Source organism: Mustela nigripes, chromosome 14 (genome assembly GCF_022355385.1).
Source record: "Mustela nigripes isolate SB6536 chromosome 14, MUSNIG.SB6536, whole genome shotgun sequence".
NCBI classification, from domain to species: Eukaryota; Metazoa; Chordata; class Mammalia; order Carnivora; family Mustelidae; genus Mustela; species Mustela nigripes.
The window spans coordinates 70,737,130-70,762,092 of NC_081570.1; the positions used below are offsets into that span (position 1 = coordinate 70,737,130).

A 24,963-nucleotide genomic window follows, 5' to 3' on the forward strand; every position below is an offset into this window, starting at 1 on the left:
CTTGCTCCTCCTTGTTTTTGAGCTGGTTATTCCTCTTTAAATAAGTGGTATAATATTTTGTGACTTATTGCAGCCCAACCCATATGTCAGTAATTTTAAAGCTCAATATTTTTTCCTTCCTATTGTATTGTATAAGTCAGATTCAGTTTTGTATCTAAGGATTATGATTTTAGTTTTCTAATCACAATTTTGGACTTTTGGCTTCATAGCAGGTTTTGGTGGAGTTTGTATCCCGGAAAATGCAGTTTTGATGTTTTCAATATTCTATCTAAAAGAACTTAAATGGTTAAAAAAATGCAGTATGGACACCAAACTACTGAATTATCAAAACACTCAATGTCAATACTGAAATGTATTATTTCAAATTAAGGCAGTTTCTAACAATAAACCAAAGGAATTCTTTTGTCTCTGGAGGACATTTTCATAAAATTAAAATGAGGAATACAGAAAAACTTAATAATTGTGTAAACACTTTGTTGGTTTCTATGACACTCTTCATTTTCTCTTCTCTTCTCCTTTACAGGGTCCCCCTTTCTCTCCAGCTCTTTATGTATGACTGTTCCAGTGATCAGTACTTGGTCCTCTTCTCTTTTTCAGTTCTTTATCTACACTCGCTATAATTATTTGAAATACTATCTATAGACAATAACTCCTACATTTTTATCTCTAGTCCATACCTTTCTCTCCTGCTCATAATCATACAGCCCAACTGACAACAACAATCAGTTGACTACTAAGTGTCTCAAACTCAGTTACTTCCAGAACTGAAATCTTGATCTTACCCTTCAAATTTGCTCTACCTAAAGTCTCTCTCATCTCAAATAATGGGAACCCATCTTTCCAGTCACTAAGTTCTAAAGTTTTGGGGTTCATCCTTAACTTCTCTCTCATGCACTTCATTCAATCATCAGGAGCCCCACCTTGCAAAAGAAATCGGATCACTTCTCACCACCTCCATTAGAACCACTCTGGTTCAAGCATTGTCATTTCTCCCCTTCTTTCACTTTCCTTCCCCTAAATAAAATCTATTCTCTGAAGAAAAGTCTGAATGATGCTTTCAAAATGTTAAGTCAAATCATGTTGTTTCTTTTCTCAAAATCCTCCAGGAGATGTGCATCTCACAGAAAATCCCAAGTTCTTACAAAATTCTACACAATCTGTTACTTCTAAACACTTCCCGCACCTACTTTCCTCCTTTCTCATATTAATCCTAGCTTCCATCGCGTTACCCAAACATATGCTTACTATTGACGGGGAGTCTTGGAATTGTATGTTTCCATTGCTTGGACAGCTTTTCTCTTAGATAACCAGCTTTACTCACATGAACAGCTCTTCCCTCAAATAACCGCTAAGTTTACCCACTACCTCTTTCAAATCTTTGCTTAATGTTAACTTTTTCAATGACGGCAACTCTAACAATCCTATTTAAAAGGTGCAACCTCTGATCTTCCTTTAATTCTATTCTATTTTCTCCCTACCGTGTGTTACTTTTTAGCTCGCCACACTATTTGTGTGCTCATTTCAGATCTTCTTCCAGTAAGACATAAACTTTATACAGCAAAGGCTGCTTTGTTCCAATATTTTGAGGGCTTGACACGTAGTAGACGCTCAATAAAGGATTCCACAAACTCATCATTTCAGTATTCAGACAGCAGGGCAACCCCCCCAAAACTTTTCTCAAAGCTAAATTTCGCCACTTTTTTTTTGTTGTTGTTTTAAGATTTTTATATTTTAAGACCGGAACGAGAGAGCATGAGCAGGGGGAGGAGCAGAGGTGGAATGCGACTCCCCGCTAAGCGGGGACTTAATGAGGGGCTCAATTCCAGAATTCAGGGATCATGACCTGAGCTGAAGGAGGACGATTAACCACTTAACCAAAGGAGCTACTCAGGAACCCCTGAATTTTGCCACCTTCTTAAATGGCTAAAAAATCACAAAGTCCTCCACCTTTCTCTTTAAGAACTTTTTGACCCCGGAAGTAAAAGTTTAAGTGAGGGAGTCACGGGGGTCAGCTGTTTCCGTTTCCGTACAGACGCCTGGAAGCAAACACCATGGCGAAGACCGGGGTTAACAGCGGCAGCCGAGGAAAGAAAGGCCTGAAACGGAAAGCGGCCGCCGAAGAACCCCAGGAGGCTGCAGTTGCTGAGGATGGAGCGACGGAAAGCGGGGTCCAACCCCCGAAAGCGGCCGCCTTCCCCCCAGGCTTCAGCATTTCGGAAATTAAGAACAAACAACGGCGACATTTAATGTTCACGCGGTGGAAACAGCAGCAACGTAAGGTAGGACGGGGCGGCGGCGGCCGAGCGCATGCGCCGCATCATTCACGCGCGCGCGTGATGGTGGGGCGGGGAATAGCACTTGCGTGGTCGCGCCTTCCTGGCGTGCGGGAGGAGGTAATCTGGAGGAGTGAGGCTGAAGTTCTTGTGTCCTGGTCCCCTCACACTGCTTTGGAGACATTCTCTAGATTTCAGCTGTTTGAGCGTCACGGATTCTCTTCCTTTTCAGCCCCTCTGGGTTCTCCCTCTGAGAATGAAACCAGGATGTCCCGCTCTCGTAGAAGCGAAAATATCCCTCCAGACCTGGAACGCGAAATTCTCCCATCTCTGTGTTTTGCCCAGTCCGCCTAAATTTGGCTGATTCCTAGAATCCGTAAGACGGGCACTACGTAAACCCAAAGTGATGCTTCTCTGATTCCTGGACTCTTACCGAAATTATTTATGCAAAGTTTCTAGTAGTGGTATTTATAGGGTTGTCTTCATACTGTTATAGGGGTAAATATGAAGCGATAAATAAAACTCAAGATCACGGTACTTATCTGTGGTTAAATTGCAATTGGAAGCAAGCATCTGTTTATCTTTGTACGTCGTAAAAGTTCACACACATAATATTCTTTTCACTTGCCTGGCTCCTCTTACTAGATACTGGATTTTTTTTGAGGCCGTGGATTGTGCCTTACTCATTATAAGCGCCAGAGTGCTACTGGAATATACACTCTAAGTCCCTTTAGGAGAGCGGGTTTGCCGGAATGGTCTCCTAGAAGTCTTCTGTAATCTTCTGTAATCTAATCTGAAACCTGATGAGGGGTGGAGGGTAGATAGGCACTGGGGGGTGGGAGGGGTGTGTACTTTCTGTTGTGTATTAAGCATTCTATTCAGAATCTCTGGAAGGTACAGATTTACAGTAATTACAGGTGTAATTCACCTTGCAAGTTCTTAATAATTTTGAAAGCATATTTTGATTGTAAGATTTATGGATAACAAATGGTGGTTTATTGGAAGCAATCTGAAAATGTATCTCCCATTCTCATTTATTTTTAGTACTTTCCAAAAGATGTAAGCAGCATACCCATGGTTTTCTTTAGAACCCAACTTACTAGGAATGCAAAATGAAATAAGAAAAACTTGTTAACTTTTTTAAGCATACATTTTACATTTTTACTTAAGTTGAGACTTTATAGTTAAAGGTAAAGCTAGTAAAACTTTAAATATTTGAGCTTGCCAATTTAGATCTTTTTGAAGGAGCAAGATACTTATGTTTTATTGATTGGCCAGCTTATTTGGTTTACAATAATTTAGGTATGAAAATCTGTGTTAGGATGTTTAATATGTTACAAAGATTTCTCAGTTTAAGTATTCATAGCATTAGTAATGTATAGTTCAGTATGTGTTTGTGATGTAACTGGTGGTTTCTCAATATTGTTCTTGTCTTTAAACTTTTTAGGAAAAGTTGGCAATTAAGAAAAAACTTAAGAAAGAGAGAGAAGCTCTTGGTGATAAGGTAAGTAAAATCTTTAGCCATCTGCTTACTGTCTTATGTTGAGGAATGCTCTCTGATATTTATGTTGTATCACTTTCTTTTAAATTTATTATAAAATATTACCAGTGTATAAAAGATGTGAAAATAAAATAACAACCCCCTTTCTGTTCTCTACCCAGCTTAGAAACAGTGCATTGGCAAATAATATTCAGTCTTTTGTATGCTTTTTCCTGATTGCTTTCCCCTCTAAAGATAACCACTTAAGAAATTGCCGTGTTTTGTTCCCGTGCACTTCTTTTTTTGTGTTCCTAAATGATGAAAACAATAGTGGTGTTTTGCATTTTTTTCAAAATTTCACGTAAATGGTATGTCTGCTTCAGTGTGCTTATTTTACTTAATTTTATGTGTTTGAGAGACAGAGACTCATCCTTCTGATTTTGGGAATGGGGAAGCATCCCAGTCTAGTACTTACCAGACTTGCCAGTATTAGACTGTTTTGATGTGCAGAATCTTATCAGGCAACATTAGTCTCAACTCTCAGTACTCAGTCAATAACAGCAAATATGCTGATCACCATTGGGAAATTTCATCATTCTTGTTTCTTTGACTGAAAGATGACTTCCTAGAACTGCCTCCTTCGGCTCGGGTCATGATCTCGGGGTCCTGGGATCGAGTCCCGCATCGGGCTCTCTGCTCAGCAGGGAGCCTGCTTCCTCCTCTCTCTCTGCCTGCCTCTCTGCCTACTTGTGATCTCTCTCTGTCAAATAAATAAATAAAATCTTAAAAAAAAAAAATTTCAAAAGTCAGTATTTATTTCATAGAATAATAAATAAAATCCCAAATAGTTTATCAGTTCATTCTTCTTCATATCTCTGCTAGCATACATATGTTTTGAATTTATTTTAGTCACTGTGTGCTTATAGTTTTCTGTTCCTGCTCCTTAGCATTTCATTTACAAATTTTTTGGTCTAAGCTGAGTGTGCATGTTGCCATTTCTAACAATATTCCATTATGTTGAAGTGTCGTAGTCATTAACTTTTTGTATGATATTTGCCCTATTTGCTGTTCATTTCCACTAATATTAGTGCTGTTGCATATTTTTTATATAAATTGCTGCTCCCTTTCATTCCTTACTGTAAATGCCTCAAACTTTCTAGTTCAGTAGATAGACTTGTAGCTTTGTTACTTATTTCTGCATAGCTTTCTGGAAGTACTGGAATAAAACTGCATATAGATATACCTTTGTATAGCCGACCCCTAAACAACATGGCAGTTGGGTTCCAGACAGACCATCTCCACTCCTGCACAGTTGAAAGTCCTATTAACTGCTAATACCCTGCTATTGATCTGAAGTCTTACTGAGAAATAATCAGTTAACACATATTTTATATGTTATGTGCATTACATGCTGTATGCTTACTGTAAAATAAGCTAGAGAAAATATTCAGAAAATGTTAAGAGAAAATACATTTATAGTCTTGTACTGTAAAAAATTCACTTGTAAGTGGGCCTGCACAGTTCAAATCCATGTTGGTTAAGGGTGAACTGTAATTTTTCTCATTCTGTTTAATATTCTTCTTAGTGGATAATTCTTTTAATTCCAGTTTCTTCTTTCAGGTACTTTTGCATGGTATTAAGTCATTTCATTCAGTTAGTATTTCTTCTAGGATGTTTATATCTCTGCTCAGAGTTAAAAACCTTTTACTCAGTATTATTGGGATGAATGAGGAACAGATTTGGGTTTTGGATTATTTGGAAATTTCTGTTATTCTTCCCCAATCAGACTGCAAAATTAGCTATGTAAATTGCTTCTAAAAACTTAATTTTTTTCTTTTATTTAGGCTCCACCAAAGCCCGTACCAAAGACCATTGACAACCAGAGAGTATATGATGAAACTGTAGTAGACCCTAATGATGAAGAGGTAATGTTATAAGTCTTAAATAAATTTGGATGGCCACAGTTGATAAATCATTTGTTCACATATTGACACTTAAAAGTACTGGCTAGTGAAATTGTATATGGACTGATTCAGCTATAATGTTGACATATTATTTGCTATAGATTATGTCATAGTTGAATTTCTCAAATGTTCTAGAAAAAGGCAGAAAATAGAAATATATTTCTATTCTCTAGAAATGTATGATATTTTATGCCTAGGTAAACTTTTGTCATTTAGTATCTTACATAGTACTTCTGTTTTTAATATCATTCGAAAAGCATTACTCATACTATAGATTTTTGTAGTATTAGACATTTTGATATAAGGATAACATTTGGTGATATTTTCTGTGTCCTCATAAAACTCTTGGTTTCAAGATTATCATCCACTTGTCACTTTTCACATTTGCCCTTTGTTTGGTGACAGTATAGTGAGAGAATCAAGGTTTTTAAACTTTTTTTTTTTTCTGATATAGCAGATTTGGTTTTGGTTATATTTGCTCTCAGATAGTACTGTTTTTGACATTCCTTAACATTTCTAGATATGATCATTCATTCAGTCAGTCTGTCACTCTTCTAGCAAATGTTTATTGATCATCTGCTGTGTATTGGGATCTGTTTTAGGGACTTGGATTCCACCAGTGGACCAAACACTTTGCCATATATACACACAAAATATCAGCCCACCCAGAACTTGTATTCTAGGGAGAGAGATAAACAGTGAACAAAGTAAAATAAATTATGTGTTAGCGGGTGATAGATTACTACCGTTAAAAACTAGGGTGAAAGAGGGGTGCCTAGGTGGCTTAGTTAGTTAAGCATCCAACTTGATTTCAGCTCAAGTTACCATGTCAGTGTTGTGAGATCGCACCCCAGGTCAGACTCTGGTTAGCAGGGAGTTTGCTTGAGATTTTCTCTCTCCCTCTCTTTCCACATGTGCGTGCTCTCTCTCCTCCCCTAAAATAAATAAATCCTAAGAAGAATCTGGATAAATTAGATTGAGGACTCTCTGAAGTAGAGAGAGTTTGCAATTTTGTATGTATAGGAGTATGTGTGTGTGTGTGTGTACTATTTATTTAGTTTGACATAATTTCAGACTTAATAGAAAAGTGGAATTCATGTATGCCCATCACCTAGATTTCCTAAATTTTAATTTGTACCACACATGCTTTTCTTCTGTATTCTCTGAAATGCTTGAGAATAAATGGTAGACATGAAGCCTGTTTACTCCTACATAATCTAGTGGATTTTACTTGTAAACAAGTATGTTTTTCTTAATAAGCACAGGGTATAGTTATCAAAATCACAGAATTAACATCGATTATTATCTAGTCTAGACAGCTTATTCAGATGTCTACAGTTGTCCAAATGGCATCATTTTTAGCAAAAGATAAATTCCAGCTCATGGATTCAATTCTGTTACGACTTTAACCTCCGTTAATTTGGAACAGGTCCTTGCACTTTATTTGTTTTTAATGACATTAACATTTTTGAAGAGTACAATCCAGGTATTTTTTATGGAATGTCACTTAATAGGAGTTTCATATTTGCTCATGATTATGTTCGGTTTATGTATTTTTGACAGGTATATGTTAGATATTATCTTATATTCTTTTTGATGCTATTATTAAGAGTCATATATTGTTGATTTTCCCATTTTAGCTTCTGTTTTTCCCTTTTGTAATAAGTATTTGGGAGGGGTTATGCTTTGAGATTATGTAAATGTGTACTATTCAAACTTTCACTCAAGATTTTGCAATTACGAATAATTTTTTCCAGTCTTATGGGTGATTGTATCTCAGTGTAGTTTTAATTTTCTGTTCACTTGTTGTGAATGAGGTTGAATATCTTTTTATGCTTTTTTTCTTTTTAATCAATTGTTCATATCTAGTGGCCATTTTTTTGTTGATTAGGGTTGCAGTTCTATATAATGATTGTCAGGGTAGGCTTCATTGAGAAGATGACCTTTTAGCAAAGACTTGAAGGATATAAAGAAATCAGCTATTTTTGAATGTAAAGAAATTGACCTCCTTGCAGTTCTGCCCCATTTGGTTTCCAAGGAATGACCAGTGTAAAAGTTAGTGCATAAACAGTGCAAAAGTTCTGAGGCAGGAAGAGCATGCTTAGTATGTTTTGGAAGAACAGCAAGGAAGCCAGTATGCTGAAATTAAGTGAGCAAGAGAGAGGGTTATAGAAGAAGGGCCAGTATTGGGAAGAGCAGAGGCCAGAGCAGTGGCTTGGTTGGCTTGGTTTATACTTAGTGCAATGAACCATTGGATGTTTTGAACAGAGGGATGATATGATAGATAGATTTTTAAAGGTAATTGGTTGCTATACTGAAAATGTAATTTAGAGAGGGGGAAATAGGTACTTAGGAAGCTACTGAAGCAATCCAAGATTATGATGATGATTTGGGCTATAGTGGTTACAATGGGTGTTGAGAATCAATTTGATTCTAAGGTTTGGGTTTTTTCCCCCAGGTATATTTTGAAATTAGAGCCAGTAGAATTTCTTGAAAGATAGGAAGTAGGATGTGAGAAAAAGAGGATTCAAAGGCCGTATCGAGGGTTTTAGCCTTAGTAATTAATTAGACGGATAGAAGGATGGAATTGTCATTGATGCGATACAGAAGGGGTCTTGCCTGGAGATAAATTGGAATTCACAGGTGTTTAGAGGCTACATATATATGAAATTTCCCCCAATATTTACCTAGGGGAGAATTTGTTAGGTTATGAGGTGTGTAAATATTCACCTTTATATGGTGGTGCCAAAATGTTTTCCAAACTAGTGCTTGTATCACTTTTCACTTGCATAGAATAAGGGCAGTGTTTCTGGCCATCTACATTCTGACCAATACCTTGGTAGTGATAAAGGACTATCGCACTGTGGTTTGAGTTTGCATTTCCTTGATTCCTAATGCGGTTGAGCATCTTTACAGGTAAGCACTGTGTTTTGCTACAGTTATGCCATCTCGTGTTTTTTGCCCAGTTTTTTTAATCCTATAGTATATTTTACTGATTTGTAGGACTTCTTTTTATATTTTGGATACTAATCTTTCCTATATAAGTATCTTCCAATTTGTGGATGTTCTTTTTACTTTTTCTGTGCTTTTTTCGCATTTATGTGCTTAATCATCAGGAATGGATTTCTTTGTTTGGCATGAGAAATTAAATCAATTTTTCTTTCTTCCCCTGCCCCTACCATATGTAACCAGTTTCCCCAGCACCATTTTTCCAGTACTACAACCTTTCCCACACTGGATTATAATGCTGTGTCATAAATCAAGTACCCATATATACTTGGCCTTTTTCTGAGCAATTGGTCAGCTTGTTGCTTTATCACTTATTTATTTTCATGCTAAATTTTGATATCTGTTAGAGCAGAATGCCCCTCTCCACCCCCATCCTCTAATCTCTCTCTTCAGGAATATTCACTGCCATATAAAATTATAAATCGTGTTAAAGTAGATAACTTAGGGGTTCTATTTATATGTTTTTTTTTTTTTTAGGTGGGTCTTCTATACAAAAAATGCATTTCAGTGATTTTCTTCATGCAAGTTTTATACATAAATCTTGTTAGAGCTATTGCTGGTTTTATACATGTAATTTTCTTCATGCAAGTTTTATACATAAATCTTGTTAGAGCTATTGCTGGATATTTTGTGTTTTTTATTAGTGTAAATCACATTTCTGAAAATTGTTTTATTTGCTGATTTATAAAAATCCATTGATTTTTGGATTGTGATCTTCTAAACAGTATGCCTAAATTTGTTTCTAATAATTTGTCTAAATATTGTTTTCATTTCATGCTTAACTAATCATTTCTGCAAATAACTTTCAGTCCATTGATAATTTCTTTTGTGATGACTAGAACCTCCAACATGTCAAATACATAGAAATAGCAATAGTGTTATCTGTGCCATGTTCCTAATTTTAAAGAGAATGCTTCTAAAATGTATGTGTTACATACATACATTAATGTTTGTGTTTTTAATGGTAGATTCTTCTTATAAGTTAAGGAAAATCCATTCATTTTCTTGCTGGCAGGGTTGTTTGTTTTAATCATGAATGAATGTAAAATGTTATAGGTGCTTTTTCTGCAAATGTTGAGATAATTATGTACTTTTTCTCTGCAAATATTGAGATGAATGCAGTTTTTCTCCTTTATTGTGTGAATGTAGGAATGAAATAGATTTTCTAATGTTAAATCTCTTTTGCATTCTTGGAATAAATTTAATTTAATTAAGATGTTTTATCTTTTTCACATTGTTTTGGTTTTTCAGTACTCTTTTTAGAATATGTATATCTGTATATATAAGGGAGACTGCAGTAATGCTCCTTTCCATTCCTAATATTATTTATTTGGGCTTTTTACCAGAGATAATATCTGTTTTGTTAACTCTTTCAAAGTACTTTTCTGATCATCTTTATTTTGAAACTTCGTTTTCTAATTTATTTACATCTCACCTTATCATTTATTTCTTGTTACTCTCTTGAATTTATTCTTTTTATTTGATTAACTTGTTTTTCATCTTCCTTTCTATAATGAGCAGTTAAGTCCACAAAATTTCCTCTAAGTACCACTTTTGTTAAATCCCTCAAGTTTTAAGATGTGTTTCCTTTCTTATTGTTGAAATCTAAGTATCTCTTACAATGAAAGATTTATTGATTCCTTCTTGTAATTTCATCAGGGTTTGGTTTGGTTTGGTTTTTGCTTGATGTGTTTTATTTCATTAGTTTTATCCCCTGATCCTTATTCTTTCTTTTCTTCTACTTATATAAGGTTTCATTTATTCTTTTTCTAGTTTCTTTTTTTTTTTAAGATTTTATTTATTTATTTGACAGACAGATCACAAGTAGGCAGAGAGGCAAGCAGAGAGAGGGGGTAAGGCAGGCTCCCTGCTGAGCAGAGAGCCCAATGTGGGGCTCCCTCCTAGGACCCTGGGATCATGACCTGAGCCAAAGGCAGAGGCTTTAATCCACTGAGCCACCCAGGCACCCCCTTTTTCTAGTTTCTTAAAATGGAAGCTTACCTTACTAATTTTATACTTTTTCTTTTCTTTTTAATATAATCACATAAGCTATGGTTTTCCTCCTAAGCACTGGGTTAGCCATAGCCCATACATTTTGATATGTTTGTTGTGTTTTCATTTTCATTCTGTTCAAGATAGTTTCTGTTTTCTCTTGTGATTTCTAATTTGGTTCATCAATTATCAAGAAGTGTATTGTTCAGTTGAGGATTTCACAGGTATATTTCTGCTGTTGATTTCTAACTTAATTTTACTGTGGTTCTGGAACAATCTCTGTTGATTTTAGTCATTTTCAAGTAAAGAAACTATTCTGTGTTCTAGCGCAAGATCTATTTTGAAGAATGTTGTGTGTTCCTTTGGAAAACATGTATATTTTGCTGTTTCGAAGTGGATTGTTAAAAGAGAGTTGTTTTAAGTTGGTTGATTGTGTTGTTCCTATTTTCTGTGTACTTGCTGAATTTCTAATTCTATCAAGTTACTGAGAGGATATTGAAATCTCTAATTATAATTTTTGAGTTATTCATTTCTCCCATTCCTTTCAGTTTACTTAATGTCTTTGGGGGTTCTTTTGTTAGGTACATACCTATTTTTAAATTTTTTTTGTTTCTACTTTCCTTCAGGTGTGAATCCATTTGTAATTATTATATCTTCATAGTGTATTGATTTATAATCCAGTATATCCCTTGTTGTCCCTTCCCTTAAATTGTTTATTGCAACATTTCTTTACTTAGTTTCTATTTTATCTCATTTCACATAGCCACCTAAACTCTCTTATGGTTACTGTTCTTTTTTCGTGCTTTTGCTTTTAATGAGTTTATATCTTTGAATTTTTTAAAGTGTCACAGACAGTGTATGGTTGGATATTGCTCTTTTATTCAGTCTAACAATTAGTATTTAATGTTAATTATTGATGTAGGTGTTAATTGGTGTTAATTATTGATTGTTTACATCTGCCATTTTGCTTTTTTAAATATATTTTATGTATTTTTATTGTTTCTCCTTGACTGCTTTCTTTTATATTTAAAAATATTTTTTAGTATGCTATTTTAATTCCTTATAATCTTTTGAGTTATATGTTTAGGATTCTTTTAGCAGTTTCTCTAGGAATTACAGCATAATGTCTTCAATTTATCGCAATCTACTTCCAAGTAAATACAGACATGATGCTGATAAAAGTATAATAGGTTACACCAGTATAGCTTGAACTTTTACACATACACACACAAAAGGTCTTTTATGGTTACCTTTGTATTTACCATTTATAGTGCTCTTCTTTTCCTTGGATCTGAGTTACCATTTGGTGTCATTTTCTTTGAGCTTGTAGAATCTCCTTATGTTTTTGTTTTTATAATAGATCTGATAGCTAACTATCTCATTTTTGTTTATTTGAAAATATGCTTATTTTGCCTTCAGTTTTGAAAGAATTTTGCAAATTAAGGAATTCTTGGTTGACTTTTTTCTCTTTTAGTATTTGGAACATACACTATTACATTTTGACCTTCATAATTTCTGATGAGAAATCAGTCATTTTAATAGTTGCTCCCTTGCATATGATTTTTCTTTTTTCTTTCAAAATTTTCTGGTTTTGGCTCCTCGTTATTTGACCTTGATGTGTTTATGTTACTCTTCTTTTTGTCCTATTGGGGTTTGTTGAGCTTATAGCCGTATGTTGGAATTTTTCACCCATTATTTCTTCAAATACTTTTTTCTACCTTCTCTTTCCTTCAAAGACTTCCTTTTCTTTTCTTCTCTTCTATTTATTTTTTTTTAAAGATCTTGTATTTATTTATTTGAAAGGGAGAGAAGGAGCAGGGAGAGAGAAGCTGACTCCCCACTGAGCAGGGAGCCTGGCATGGGCTTGGTCATGACCTGAGCCAAAGGTAGACACTTAATGGACTGAGCCACCCATGCTCCCCAAAGACTTCCTTTTCACACTATTAAAATGGTTAACTTAGTCCTGTAGTTTTCTGTAGTTTTGTTCCTTTTTTAATGATTGTTTTCTCTGTTTTTCAGATTGGGTATTTATTAACCTGATTTCAAATTCATTGATTCTTCTGCCATCATAGATCTACATTAAGCCCCTCTTTTAATTTCTTGAATATTTATTATGGCTGCTTTAAAATTTTCACTAAATTCAACATCTAGACCTGCTCAGAGACAGTTTTTATTGGTTGCTTTTTTCCTGATTATTAGTCATACTAAGTACCTAATTTTTTGGCTGAAAGCTGGACACTCTGGACTTTTTTATTTTTTGAGTTACTGATTTTTTTTGTTCTAGTAACTTGCCTGGATTTAAATTGTGTAATGACTATCCTTCCCATCTATCTATCTGTGTAATGATTCAATGCAAAATGAACAAATCTTTTAGAATTTCTATTAAAAAAAAAAAGAAAAGGAAAAAGAAAGAGAGTCCAGTTGAGGAAGGCTTTACAGGATATACACTTTTGACAAAGAAGAGTACTCTGGAGAAGGAAACCCTAATACAGGGTTATATATATTTTTTGTTACATCAAGAGTTATAAATCATCATGACAGAAGACATTCAGAAAATTACAAATTTGATCTTATGGTTTCAGTGTGTGCAAGGTTGAAGGCTTTGGAGGTATGGAAACAGAACTTAGGGAGACTTTTACTCACCTTTAGTTTAAAATGTTCTTTTAGAAAGGTATTTGTTAACAAAGCAAATATAGGGTGCCTGGGTGGCTCAGTGGGTTAAAGCCTCTGCCTTCGGCTCAGGTCATGATCCTGGGATCAAGTACCACATTGGGCTCTCTGCTCAGCAGGGAGCCTGCTTCCCCATCTTTCTTTGCCTGCCTCTCTACCTACTTGTAATCTCTTTCTCTGTCAAATAAATAAATAAAATCTTAAAAAAAAAAAAAAAGCAAATATATAGTGTGTGTTGGGAGCAGAGAGCCCATGCTTTGAAGTTCAGTGAAGTCATTCTGACCTTGGTAAAAGCTTGGCTTCCTTGGGAGCCTAGGAGCAGGGCCCATAAACATTAAAAGTTGAATTTCCTTTATCAGTATTGTACGTCTCTACTTGTCTTTTTTGGTTTTGTTTTGTTTTTAACCTGCCTCCCTAGAGATTGTCCCTGTGTTTGTGTGGCTTAATGTTCAGATTTCATTCTTTCCTTACCCTTGCCCTCTATTAATAACACATATTAATCATTACTTCTTACCTTATAAATGCTTTGGGTGGATACTGTATTGAGATACCTTGAGCTTCCAAACTTCTGTCAGCTGAGCTGAGTGTGGGTTGAGGATTACATTCAAAGTTGGAGCCAGTTCTCAAGCCTCCCTGGCCTTTCATGTGAATTGGTTTCTTAGAACTCTCCCATATGGATTTTGTGGAGATTGTTTCAGTCCCTCTGTGGCTCTTTCACTTCCTTAGCTCTGCATTTCTGACTGGTCCACATCTCCCCTGAACTGGCCCAGTAACCTTGGACTAGCAAAGCAAGGGTTTTCAGACCCACCTATCCCCAATCTAGTCCATTACCCTTAGATTCAAGATTGCTGGTTCTTGCCTACCATCAAACATAAAGTTAGTATTTTCTCAGCCATGTTGATGGAAGAAATGGAATAGTTCTTAGCAAGATTCCTGATGTTCTTGCCCATAGCCCTAGCCGTTTTTCAAGAATGAATATGGCTCAGGGCACCAGAGTTTCATTTGGTTAAACACCTCACTCTTGATTTCAGCGCAGGTCATGATCTCAGGGTCATGAGATCAAGTGCTGCATTGGGGTCTGCTCTCAGCAGAGAGTTTGTTTGAGATTGTCTCCCTCTTCCTTTGCCCCTCCCACTGCTTACACACTCTCTCAAATAAATAAATTTTAAAAGAATAAGCACAGCTCAATTTGTGTCTTGAAATTGTCTTTTGACAATTTTTTCCAGTTTTATACTTGTATTCTACAGATAGAAAATCATTCAGCCTGTTCATGTTGCCCTTAATATAAGTCCCTCTTGGCTTTCTTTAAATCCCCTATCAGTCAGGAAGATAGTCTGTGCCATAGACTCCTGCTAGAGCTACTTTTAAAATTTTGGCCTAATAGTAGAGGATGTTTGATATAAAATTATATTTTCTCCAGGGGCGCCTGGGTGGTTCAATTGTTAAGCGTCTGCCTTTGGTTCAGATCTTGATCCCAGGGTCCTAGGATCAAACCCCGCATTGGACTCTTTGCTCAGCAAGAAGCCTGCTTCTCCCTCTGCCATTCCCTCTGCTTGTGTTCTCTATCTCACTATGTTTCTTTCTGTCAAATAAATAAAATATTTTAAAAAATTATATTTTTTTCTGTTCACAGGTTGCTTATGATGAAGCTACAGATGAATTTGCTTCTTACTTCAACAGACAAACTTCTCCCAAGATTCTCATCACAACATCAGATAGACCTCATGGGGTAAGCATATCAATCAGTATAGTTATTGAATTCTTAACTTTCCCACATAGACTATTTAAAAGAACTCCTTTCAGAAGATCTCAGTTAAATTATTAGTAATTTCAATAGATAATGCCTATGAATAAGCTAAATAAAATTATACATTTCTAAGCATGATTCTTCAGGGTAGAGTTTACTGGCCTTAGCACTATTAGCATTCTGGACTGCATAATTTGTTATTATGGGGGTGGTCCCCTTCATTATAGAATGTTTAGCAGCATGCCTGGCCTCTGTGCACTAGATACCACTACCAGCCATCCCCATCACTACCACCAGTTATAACCTCTTTTGCCAAATGTTCTCCAGTGGGGCATAATCACCCCCAGTTGAGAACCAGTGCTTTAGGATGATCAGCCTTAATAAAGGATTAAATACTGTTCAGATTCCATTCTTTCCCTGCCCTTGCCTTCTATTAATAACACATTAATCATTACTTCTTACCTTATAAATGTATATCACTTAAGACTTTTATTCCTTCTCACTGTCAAAGATTTCTGTTATTTTGTTTTGCAGAGAACAGTACGACTCTGTGAACAGCTCTCCACAGTTATACCAAACTCACATGTTTATTACAGAAGAGGACTGGCTCTGAAAAAAATTATTCCACAGTGCATTTCAAGAGATTTTACAGATCTGATCGTTATTAATGAAGATCGTAAAACACCAAGTATCCTTTTTTGTTTTATTAAAGAAGTTTTCTTGTTTCACCTTCATCCCTTTTTAAAATACATTTGAAAGAATAAGGAAATGTTTTCTATAACTTTAAGAACATATAATTTTTTAAGCTAGAAAATTATGTATCCAAGATTCTATGAACTAATTTTTTTCTTTTCATTTAGCAAGTATTCATCAAGTAAATGCTACAGGCTGACGTTATTTTAATCCTTAGTAAAAGATGGAGAAGTAAATAGGAGCTTCAGGGAGTTTATAATCTAGTAAGAGAAAATAGATAAGTAAACTAACAAAACTATAGCGTGGATAGTTCAGTTAAAGAGAGAAATACAAGATATAGTGCACAGTCTGATAAAATCTGCCCTGGGGATATCAGGGATGAGGGACTTGAGGTGAATATGGGTGAATAAAGTTGAAGAAGAGTGCCCAGTGCAGATACACTTACTTGTAAAGGCAGAGGCATGATGGAGCTGACCCTGTTGGGGATCTGCAGGTAGTCTGATATGGCTAGATTCTATGTTACCAGAGGTGGTGTCACAGGGTTACATTTTTGAGGTAGATATTTGAGCCCATATTATGTATTTGCTGCTGTTTCAGATGCCAAGAATACTCTATCCTTATTCTGTGAGTCTCAGATCTGAGGCAACTATGTGACATGAACCCAAGGTATTTTTTCCTGTTTGGAGATGAGAGAGCATATAAAGATGCCTAGATTTGTTTTTGCTATTGCTTTTGTTTTCCTTATTTATCAACTAGTGCCTCTGAGCTCATTAATGTAATTTAATTTTTTAAGATTTATTTATTTATTTTTAGAGAATGTGCATGAAGCAAGCAGGGAGAGGAACAAAGGGAGAGAGTGAGTCCTGAAGGAACTGCCTGCCCCCACCCCCCACCCTGAGTGTGGAGCCTGGCACAGGGCTTAATCCCAGGATCCTGAAATCAGGACCTGAGCCAAAATTAAGAGTTGGCAGCTTAACTAACTGAGCCACCCAGGCTCCCCTGTGAACTTATTAATTTTGAGGATGATCATTTGCATGGGTCAAGTTATTAAAATTATTAAGGGTTCATAAAAGATAGGGACAGGATTTTCCTGTTGCCAGAATAACATTTTTTTTTCAATCAATGAACATTCCTTTTTTTTAAAATAGTTTAAAAAAATAGTTTAAAAGCTATGTTTTAAAAACCTAATAAATACCTTTTAGGGCCTTACTATTTTCAGTATAAGTTAAAGACATTATCCACTTTACCTGAGTTGCTTCCCAGAGACCAAAATAGACTAAAACTAGCTTTCTAATGTAATGTTTTTGTTGGCCATATTATAGAAATTAGATTATGGGTTAATGTACCCCAAATAACAAAAATCTCTTGAATATTTAACTATTCCAGAAGAGATGTTTTTAATGTAGTTGCTGCTGCCTTAAAACTGTCTCCCAAAATAAAGTGGCAAGGTCTGTGTTCCTCTGTTTTTGGCAATTAAAAAAGTATTACCATTTTAAGGCTGCTAGCAGGCATTCATCAGTTCAATAAACATTGTATCCTTCTTTTAGTTTAGGTATTTTATATAGGCACTAAGTTTCACTTAACACCATCTGTTGCCTTTAGAAAGCTTATGTTCTCTTTTCCTTATATATTGTCTTTTTCCCAAAATGTATTAATACCGTGTAGGATAAATTCATATCATTAAGGTACCATCAGTAAAAAGACCAAATTTATATTAAGGAATGACTAGACTAATTAATTCAAGTGTAAGATTATATTTCCTATACACATAAATATATATATGCACACACACATAAGCATGTGATGGGTATCCCATGATTGTAAGTTTTAAGTATGGAATTATGCAGTTTCTAAAAGTCTTAATGAATAGAATTTTTATAGGTATAATCTTGCCTGGATTTTTTTTTTTTTTTTTGAGGTTTTATTTATTATTTGAAGAGACCGATAGTATCAGATATAGTGAGAGCACAAGCTGGGACGAGATGGAGAAACAGGCCTCTGCTGAGCAGGAAGCCTGACATGGGGTTTGATCCCAGGACCCTGGGACCGTGACCTGTCCGAAGGCAGACACTTAACCGACTGAGCCACCCAGGCACCCCTGGGTGTTGATTTTAACAATTTCAAAGATACTTCATTTTCTTTCCTATTTGATATGTAGTAATGCAGTTGATGGCAAAGTGTTGGAAGAAGCTAGGAAAGCAGACCTCCTAAATTGCTTTTGTGTTCTCTGAAAAGAGAATGGTCTTTAAGACTAATAAGGACATCGGTAAGGGGCATTGGAAGTCCATCTTGGTTAAAAAGATTTAAGGCCTAGAAACTTTGAATAAGGTCACATATCCTGCTTTCAAAGAATATCTGCACAACTTGTAAGTGAGACTTTGCTACTCTGAGCAAGATAATAAGACAGGCAAATGGAAGGAGAGGGAAAGAGGACTGCTAGTTACTATTTTTCATGATCCAGGAAAAAAAACATGTAGAATAATTTAAAGGAGAATAATTTGTAGGCACATAATAGAAATATTAATGTGATTCCTAGAGGCTTAACATGGGCTTACAAATACTAAGTCATGATTCCTAATGATGATGCTTGGAGAAAAGTTGAAAGAATTGAAGATATTTGGCCTGTAGGAAATTAGAATATGGGGGCATGATAAGATACTGGAAGGGCTGCTATAAAAGAATAGTGCCACATGGTGGCAATTTATGGAGATACAAACTTGATTACCTCTACAAAAGAGCTTTGTCAACTGTCTAAACTGTATTCTAGTGGCTTTGGGTCAGACAGGTATGATGTCAGATACAGACTTCATTACTTGCTGCTTTTGTAATTTTTTCAAGTTTCTTGGGTACTTGGTTTTCTCATATTCTATAATAAGAGATAGTACCAAATCTTTAGGGTTCCCGCAAAGATCACATTAAATGTATGTTTCCAAGGCTTAATGCCTCATTTGTTGTAGGCATTTTAGTAAATGTTATGGTATAGGGGAAAGCATGGAAGTTTTTTCTGGAGAGACCTACATCCTCTATTTGGTATTTCTAAATGGAAATTTGAGCTAGATAAGTCTTCATGCTGTACTTCTGGCAACTTGTAAACTGTTTTGCATTCTTGACCTTTGGGAAGGTATTAAAAGTTTCACCTCAGTCTTTATAACAGAATGCCGCCTGTGCATTAGGGTTTTTGCACAAGTGTGATCCCACCCTTAAGGTCTGCCACCTAGCTCTGAAATTTGGGCTAATCTGCCTAACCCATCTCAACCCCTTTTCCTTGTTACTGAAATAGGGATAGTGACTCCTGTTCTTCATGGTTTATGTTAGGAATTAGCAGTAACATAAGGAAAGCTTTTTGTACAGTGCAGGTACTTAGGAATTATTTTGGATTTTGTAGTTTTGTTTTGACAGAAACAATTCAGTGGGAATGTTTTAGGAAGGATTCAAGTCTTGATTTAGGTTAGAAGAAATTACCGTTACTTTTCTTAGCCCCCTGAGATTTCATGACTTTTTTCAGTGTGCAAATGATCCAGAAATTCTTTTTGGCTATACCTTATGAAATTTGAGAAGTCAGGAAGAACTCAAATATTACTGATAATCTGCTGTGTATATGCACTAGTATTTATCAGTAAGAAGTCTGTCTTCTAAGAGTTAACAGATTAGTTGGGAAGAAGGTCATTTACATGATTATAACTCAAATAAGTGACAGGTGCTAAAGTAACAGTGGCAGGTGAGATTTAAAGCTTAATTTTAACTGTATAAAAAGAGGTGGCATTTGAAGTGGGCCTCAGCGGTGTACTGCATTTCTTGATTAAGTTGCTTCAGTCCCAGCATGGCAAGCTCCTTCCCTAGAAGACCAGCACCATGTCTCCTGACCAGAGTTCTGCAGGGCTTCAGTTCTAGTGGAAGTACTGTCAGGTCTCACTTCACGAACAGATCAGAGCACACCTAGTTAAAACTCACCACATTCTGGTCAAGGACCAAATACTGCCCACAGCAGGCAAGGAGAGCCTCTGCAGATAATTGGCCTAAAGGACACAGCAGCCAAAACACAACAGTAGAGCACACACCAGAGACACTCCCCTAAAGTGCCAGGCCCTGGACCTTATAGGACCTCTACTTCTAAAGCCATTACTGTTTGGAGCAGGAAACATAACGGGTTTTCTAACACAAAAGAAGGCAGAGACTTTGACAAAATGCCAGATGGAGAAATTTATCCCAAATGAAAGAAGATGATAATGTTAGAGCCAGAGATCTAAGTGAAACAGATAAAAGTAACACATCTGCTAGAGAATTTAAAACAACAGTCAAGGATATTCGTTGGGCTTGAGGAAAAAAAAAAGGAAGATTTCAGGAAGGTCCTTACATAGAGATTAAAGATTCAGAAATGAAAAATGTAGTAACTGAGATTGGAAACAGGAAGGAAGAGGCAGATGGATGGATAAATGATACAGAAGACACAAAATAATGGGAAATAAGCTGTTACGGAATGGGAAATTAATAAGCTGTTATGGAATGGGAAATAAGAGTTATGGAACACGAGAACAGATTTAGGGAATTGAGTGACTCCATCAAACATCATAATTCCTATAGAGTGCCAGAAGAAGAGAGGGAAAAGGGCAGAAAATTAATTTGAAGAAATAATAGTTGAAAACTTCCCTAATCTGGGGGAGGAAATAGGTATCCACATCCAGGGGACATAGATAACTCCCATCAAAATCAACAAAAGCAGACCGACACGAAGATATATTGTAATTAAATTTTCAAAATAATAGTGATAAAAAAGTCTTAAAAACCAGTAAGACAAAAAAAGCCCCTAATTTAAAAGGGAAGTCTTGGTGCAGATTTCTCAACAAACTTGGCAAGGCAGAAGGCAGAGGCATGGTATATTCAATGTGCTGAATGGGAAAAATATTCAACCAATAATGTTCATTCTGTACAGCAAGGCTATCATTCAGAATAGAAGAAGAAAGAGCTTCCCAAACAAAAACTTAAAGTAGTTTGTTACCACTAGACCAGTCCTGCAAGAAATATTAAAGGGGACTCTGAGTAGAAAAACCTCCAGAAACAGTGACAAAACAAGTAGTAAAATGGCACTACATACATATCTACTGGTAATTACTCTGAATGTAAATGAACTAAATGCTCTAATCAAAAGAGACACAGTTTCAGAATGGATAGATAAATAAGACCCATCTTTATGCTGGCTACAAGAGACCCATTTTAGACCTAAAGATACCTACTGATTGTGAGAGGATGGAGAAACATTTATCAAGAGAATGGATGTCAAAAAAAAAAAAAAAAGCTGGAGTAGCAATGCTTGTATCAGACTTAAAACTAGACTTTAAAATCTACATGAGATGTAGAAGAGCACTGTATCTTAATGAAAGGGGACAGTTGAACAAGATCTAACAATTGTAAATACGCATCCAACATGGGTGCACCTGCATATATAAGACAGTAACAAACATAAAGGAACTCATTGGTGAAGTGGGCCTTAGTAGGTGAGTTAAATATTGCAGGTATCTGAAATAGCATGAACAAAAAATATATAGTAGGATTAATATGTGTAGTGTACAAGAGATTGTGTCAGTACCTGCCAGTTAGGAAAAATAGGGAGGCATAAAGGGAGATTAGAGATTAGAAAGGTGGTTTGGGGCCACATGAGAGCTGTACTGATGTCTTTGTTCTCTAGATGAGCAGTGGTGAGAGTAGTATGAAATTAGCTACAGCTGTCAAGACTCAAGGTATATCTAGTTTGTTTTTCACTTAGCATGAGAAACCATGGTACAGATAAAATGAGAGTTGCGTTCCGTATCTTATTACTTAAACAAACTTGATTTACAGTCTTGGAAAATGTACTTGGAATGGTGAGAGAGGTCAGACCAACGTTTTAATGTAGGTGGAAATTCTCAAGGACCTCAACTAAGAATAGCAGTAAGGGTGAAGGGGTGGCTATGGAAGTGAGGAATTTATGAGGGTAAAAGCAGTAAATAGGATTTGGTAAGGGAAGGAGGAAGTTGAAGATAACCCATGGGCTAATGGGAGAATGTGTTTTTGCTTTTTTTTTTTTTTTTTTTTTTTTTTAATGGTTGAATGTTGATGCCTTTATAAAAAGATGGCAACATCTGTTTTGTAAAACTATATGCAGATAATTTGGAATAGTTTGATTCTGACCTCTTTACAGGTTCAGTATTTGAAATAATCAAATTGTGTTACCAAGACTTGAGGAATGTTGTATATAGGTAGCTGCATTTCAGACATTTAAAGCCCTTGGGCTGCTAACCCTACCAATTGAAGTATAATTTATAGTTTAGTGTGTCTGGCAGAAATCTTTGTAGTAGATCATCAGTAAATGGTTATTAATGAATTGATTTTAATTTGTGGCACAGTAATCCCAAGAATAAGAACTTGTCTTTTGAGAGACACTAATAACTTTGATTTCAAGAAGAGGGGGGAGTCTCTAGTCTTATGGGACAGTATTCAAAGCTGACAGCATATATTAACCTTGCAAATCTATAAAAAAAAAAACACATATAAGTGTACTTGTTTATGTATAAAAGTGCGTTTTTAGGGCTATAAGACCTCTGAACATGGAGGCAAACTTTTTTGTTTGCTGTGCTAAAATTATGCTAGAATTCCATCTTGTCTTACCATTCCTGTTAGGGTAGTGGGCATAAGCTCTTTTCACCTAGTTTAGTTGAATACCCAACATACCCTGTTGAGAGTGATGACTCATTTGTTATATTGTGAAGAGAAAAAGTGGGACTACTATAGCTTAATCTGTTTTTTTGTTTGGTTTGGTTTTTTTTTTTTTTTTAATATTTGGGTTGACTTATGGGGCTTTAGTTTTGAGTATGGTAAGGAAATTTGTTAACCCAGAGGCATACATGTATCTACCTCTTCACGTAGCTACAAATTTTAGGAGCCTTTGGACATACCGAGGACCAGGTATTTATACAATTTAAGATTTAAATTACAGAGTTCAATGTGTTCTTAGCTTTCTGAACAGATGGATTAATTCTGAGTCACTTGCCAAATGGCCCAACTGCTCATTTTAAAATGAGCAGTGTTCGTTTGCGTAAAGAAATTAAGGTAAGTTTTATTCATTCCTTAATTGGCTTTGATCTGCTTGCTGTATATGGTTAGTCAACTCTAACGTACAGATCGAATTGGCATTTTATAATGGCATTTGTCCTTCTGCTTAAATCAAGTTTTATCTACTGGCGGTTTTCTTAGGAGATTGTAATTGAGTTCTGGCATACAGGCAGTAGCCTTCATTACTATGAAACAGGTTACTTACTAGTAGGACTTTTTGGTACAGTCACTGCAAATAATTTTAGATGTTTTATTATTTCATGAGATTGTTAACTCATATATGATAGTTTGTCATCAAGAAAGACGCCTTTAAAATTTTTGTCACGTAAATTCTAAAACTTGAACTTGCAGTATCAGGATATAGATTAATTCCTTGTTGTGTTGTGTTTTTTTTTCCCCCTCATTTTTCCAGAGAAGAGGGAAGGACCCTACAGAACACATACCTGAAATAATTTTGAATAACTTTACAACGAGGCTGGGTCATTCAGTTGGACGTATGTTTGCATCTCTCTTTCCCCATAATCCGCAGTTTATTGGAAGGCAGGTTGCCACATTCCACAATCAGCGGGACTATATCTTCTTCAGATTTCATAGGTGAGGAAGGTACTTTAACTCCTTGGACTTTGACTTAAATCATGAAATACATTTCAGTGTAAACGTTTTCCAGTGTATTGTGACAAATATCATAGATGAGAGATAAATTTTCTTTTGAACTCTTATCACATTGAAGAAATTACATTTGATTCATTGAGACTGTTTTCCCTTAATTCTTTCATTTATCTTTGAAGGTACATATTCAAGAGTGAAAAGAAAGTGGGAATTCAAGAACTTGGACCACGTTTTACCTTAAAATTAAGATCTCTTCAGAAAGGAACCTTTGATTCTAAATATGGAGAATATGAATGGGTCCATAAGGTAATGTGCCTTATTTCAAAAGCCACTTAGATCATTTTGAATGGAATGAGAAGGAAACCATGTACATTATGCTTTAAGTACTTACATCTCAAGTTATGCTTCTGACATCCGTAAGTTCAAAAGAGCAAATTTCTGATAGGGTAGTTTGGTCTGGTGATGAACTCTGGTTCATTTGAATTATCTAAAGATCAGTGGTCCTCGAAAGTGGACCAGTCTCTGAAATGGACCCAGAAGGTTTTTTTGTTTTTGTTTTGTTTTGTTTTTAGGATTGTTAACCTATAAATTATTTACCATTTTTTTCCCCCTTCTAATTTCAGCCCCGGGAAATGGATACAAGTAGAAGAAAATTCCATTTATGAAATACTGAAGGAATAGTATTGAATTGTGCTAAACAGACCTATCTTGAATTTATGACAGAAGACCCTTTTCAGAAAGTCATTTACTGGTTTCATAAACCTTTTCACATGTGGACAAAATACCAAGTGCCATTCACTGTAGCAAATACAAATAAAAGTCATTTTGGTGAATTTAGAAGTTGCAGCTTAAGATTCCTAAAAATTCTTATTTGTAGGTAATTTTAAGTTAGAATCAAGATTCAAACTAACTTCCCCATGTGTACTTTCATGGGACATGTGGTCTGGAGAGAAAATAGAATAGTTCTTGGTAGACACTAACCCAATGATTTTCTAGCAGACTAATCTTGGACCTGGCACATAACTTTGTTTCTTGCATGACTATATACTAGGAGGCCAAGTGGAATGTTTTAATATTTCCTTAAGCCTTTCAGAATGGTAAAAATTTTAAAGCAATATGGTTTACCAAGGACTTAACAGTTGCAAATTACTGAAGCTAAATTGTGGTTCTTTTCTTGGTCCTTTGTACCTTACTACATTGTACTATAGTATTCCATTCAAGAAATGTTTGAAACTGTGATGTTTTTCTTAACATCTTTTAATGGCATTCCTATGTCCAGTCTTTACTGTCCTAATTAGGAGAGCAATCTATTAAGAAGTAATTCACTTTTAGGTGTAATGGTAATACACCCTAGAGTTTAGGAATTTATTAAAACAAAGTTTATCCTGCAAATAACTCATGAGTAGGAACTAGTATCATCAGCTTCCTCCTGACCTTGCA

General features: G+C 35.6%; 1 protein-coding gene across 1 annotated transcript; it reads left to right on the plus strand.

The window, feature by feature from the left end:
* Positions 1-2,011: 2,011 nt before the first annotated feature.
* Positions 2,012-24,363, plus strand: RPF1 (ribosome production factor 1 homolog). Its single transcript, XM_059375270.1, has 9 exons — positions 2,012-2,279; positions 3,721-3,777; positions 5,598-5,678; positions 15,022-15,117; positions 15,670-15,823; positions 22,829-22,911; positions 23,327-23,508; positions 23,703-23,829; positions 24,147-24,363. Exons 1-9 carry the CDS (start codon positions 2,052-2,054, stop codon positions 24,186-24,188), a joined length of 1,050 nt encoding a protein of 349 aa, XP_059231253.1. The 5' UTR covers positions 2,012-2,051; the 3' UTR covers positions 24,189-24,363.
* The last annotated feature ends 600 nt before the right edge of the window (positions 24,364-24,963 follow it).

Bases quoted from the DNA above. Each gene is read 5' to 3' on its own strand.
- RPF1 (XM_059375270.1), top strand. From the start codon at position 2,052: ATGGCGAAGACCGGGGTTAACAGCGGCAGCCGAGGAAAGAAAGGCCTG. The intron at 3,778-5,597 runs GTAAGTAAAATC...TCTTTTATTTAG, and splicing joins GAGAAGCTCTTGGTGATAAG to GCTCCACCAAAGCCCGTACC. The intron at 15,824-22,828 runs GTATCCTTTTTT...CTTTCTGAACAG, and splicing joins TGAAGATCGTAAAACACCAA to ATGGATTAATTCTGAGTCAC.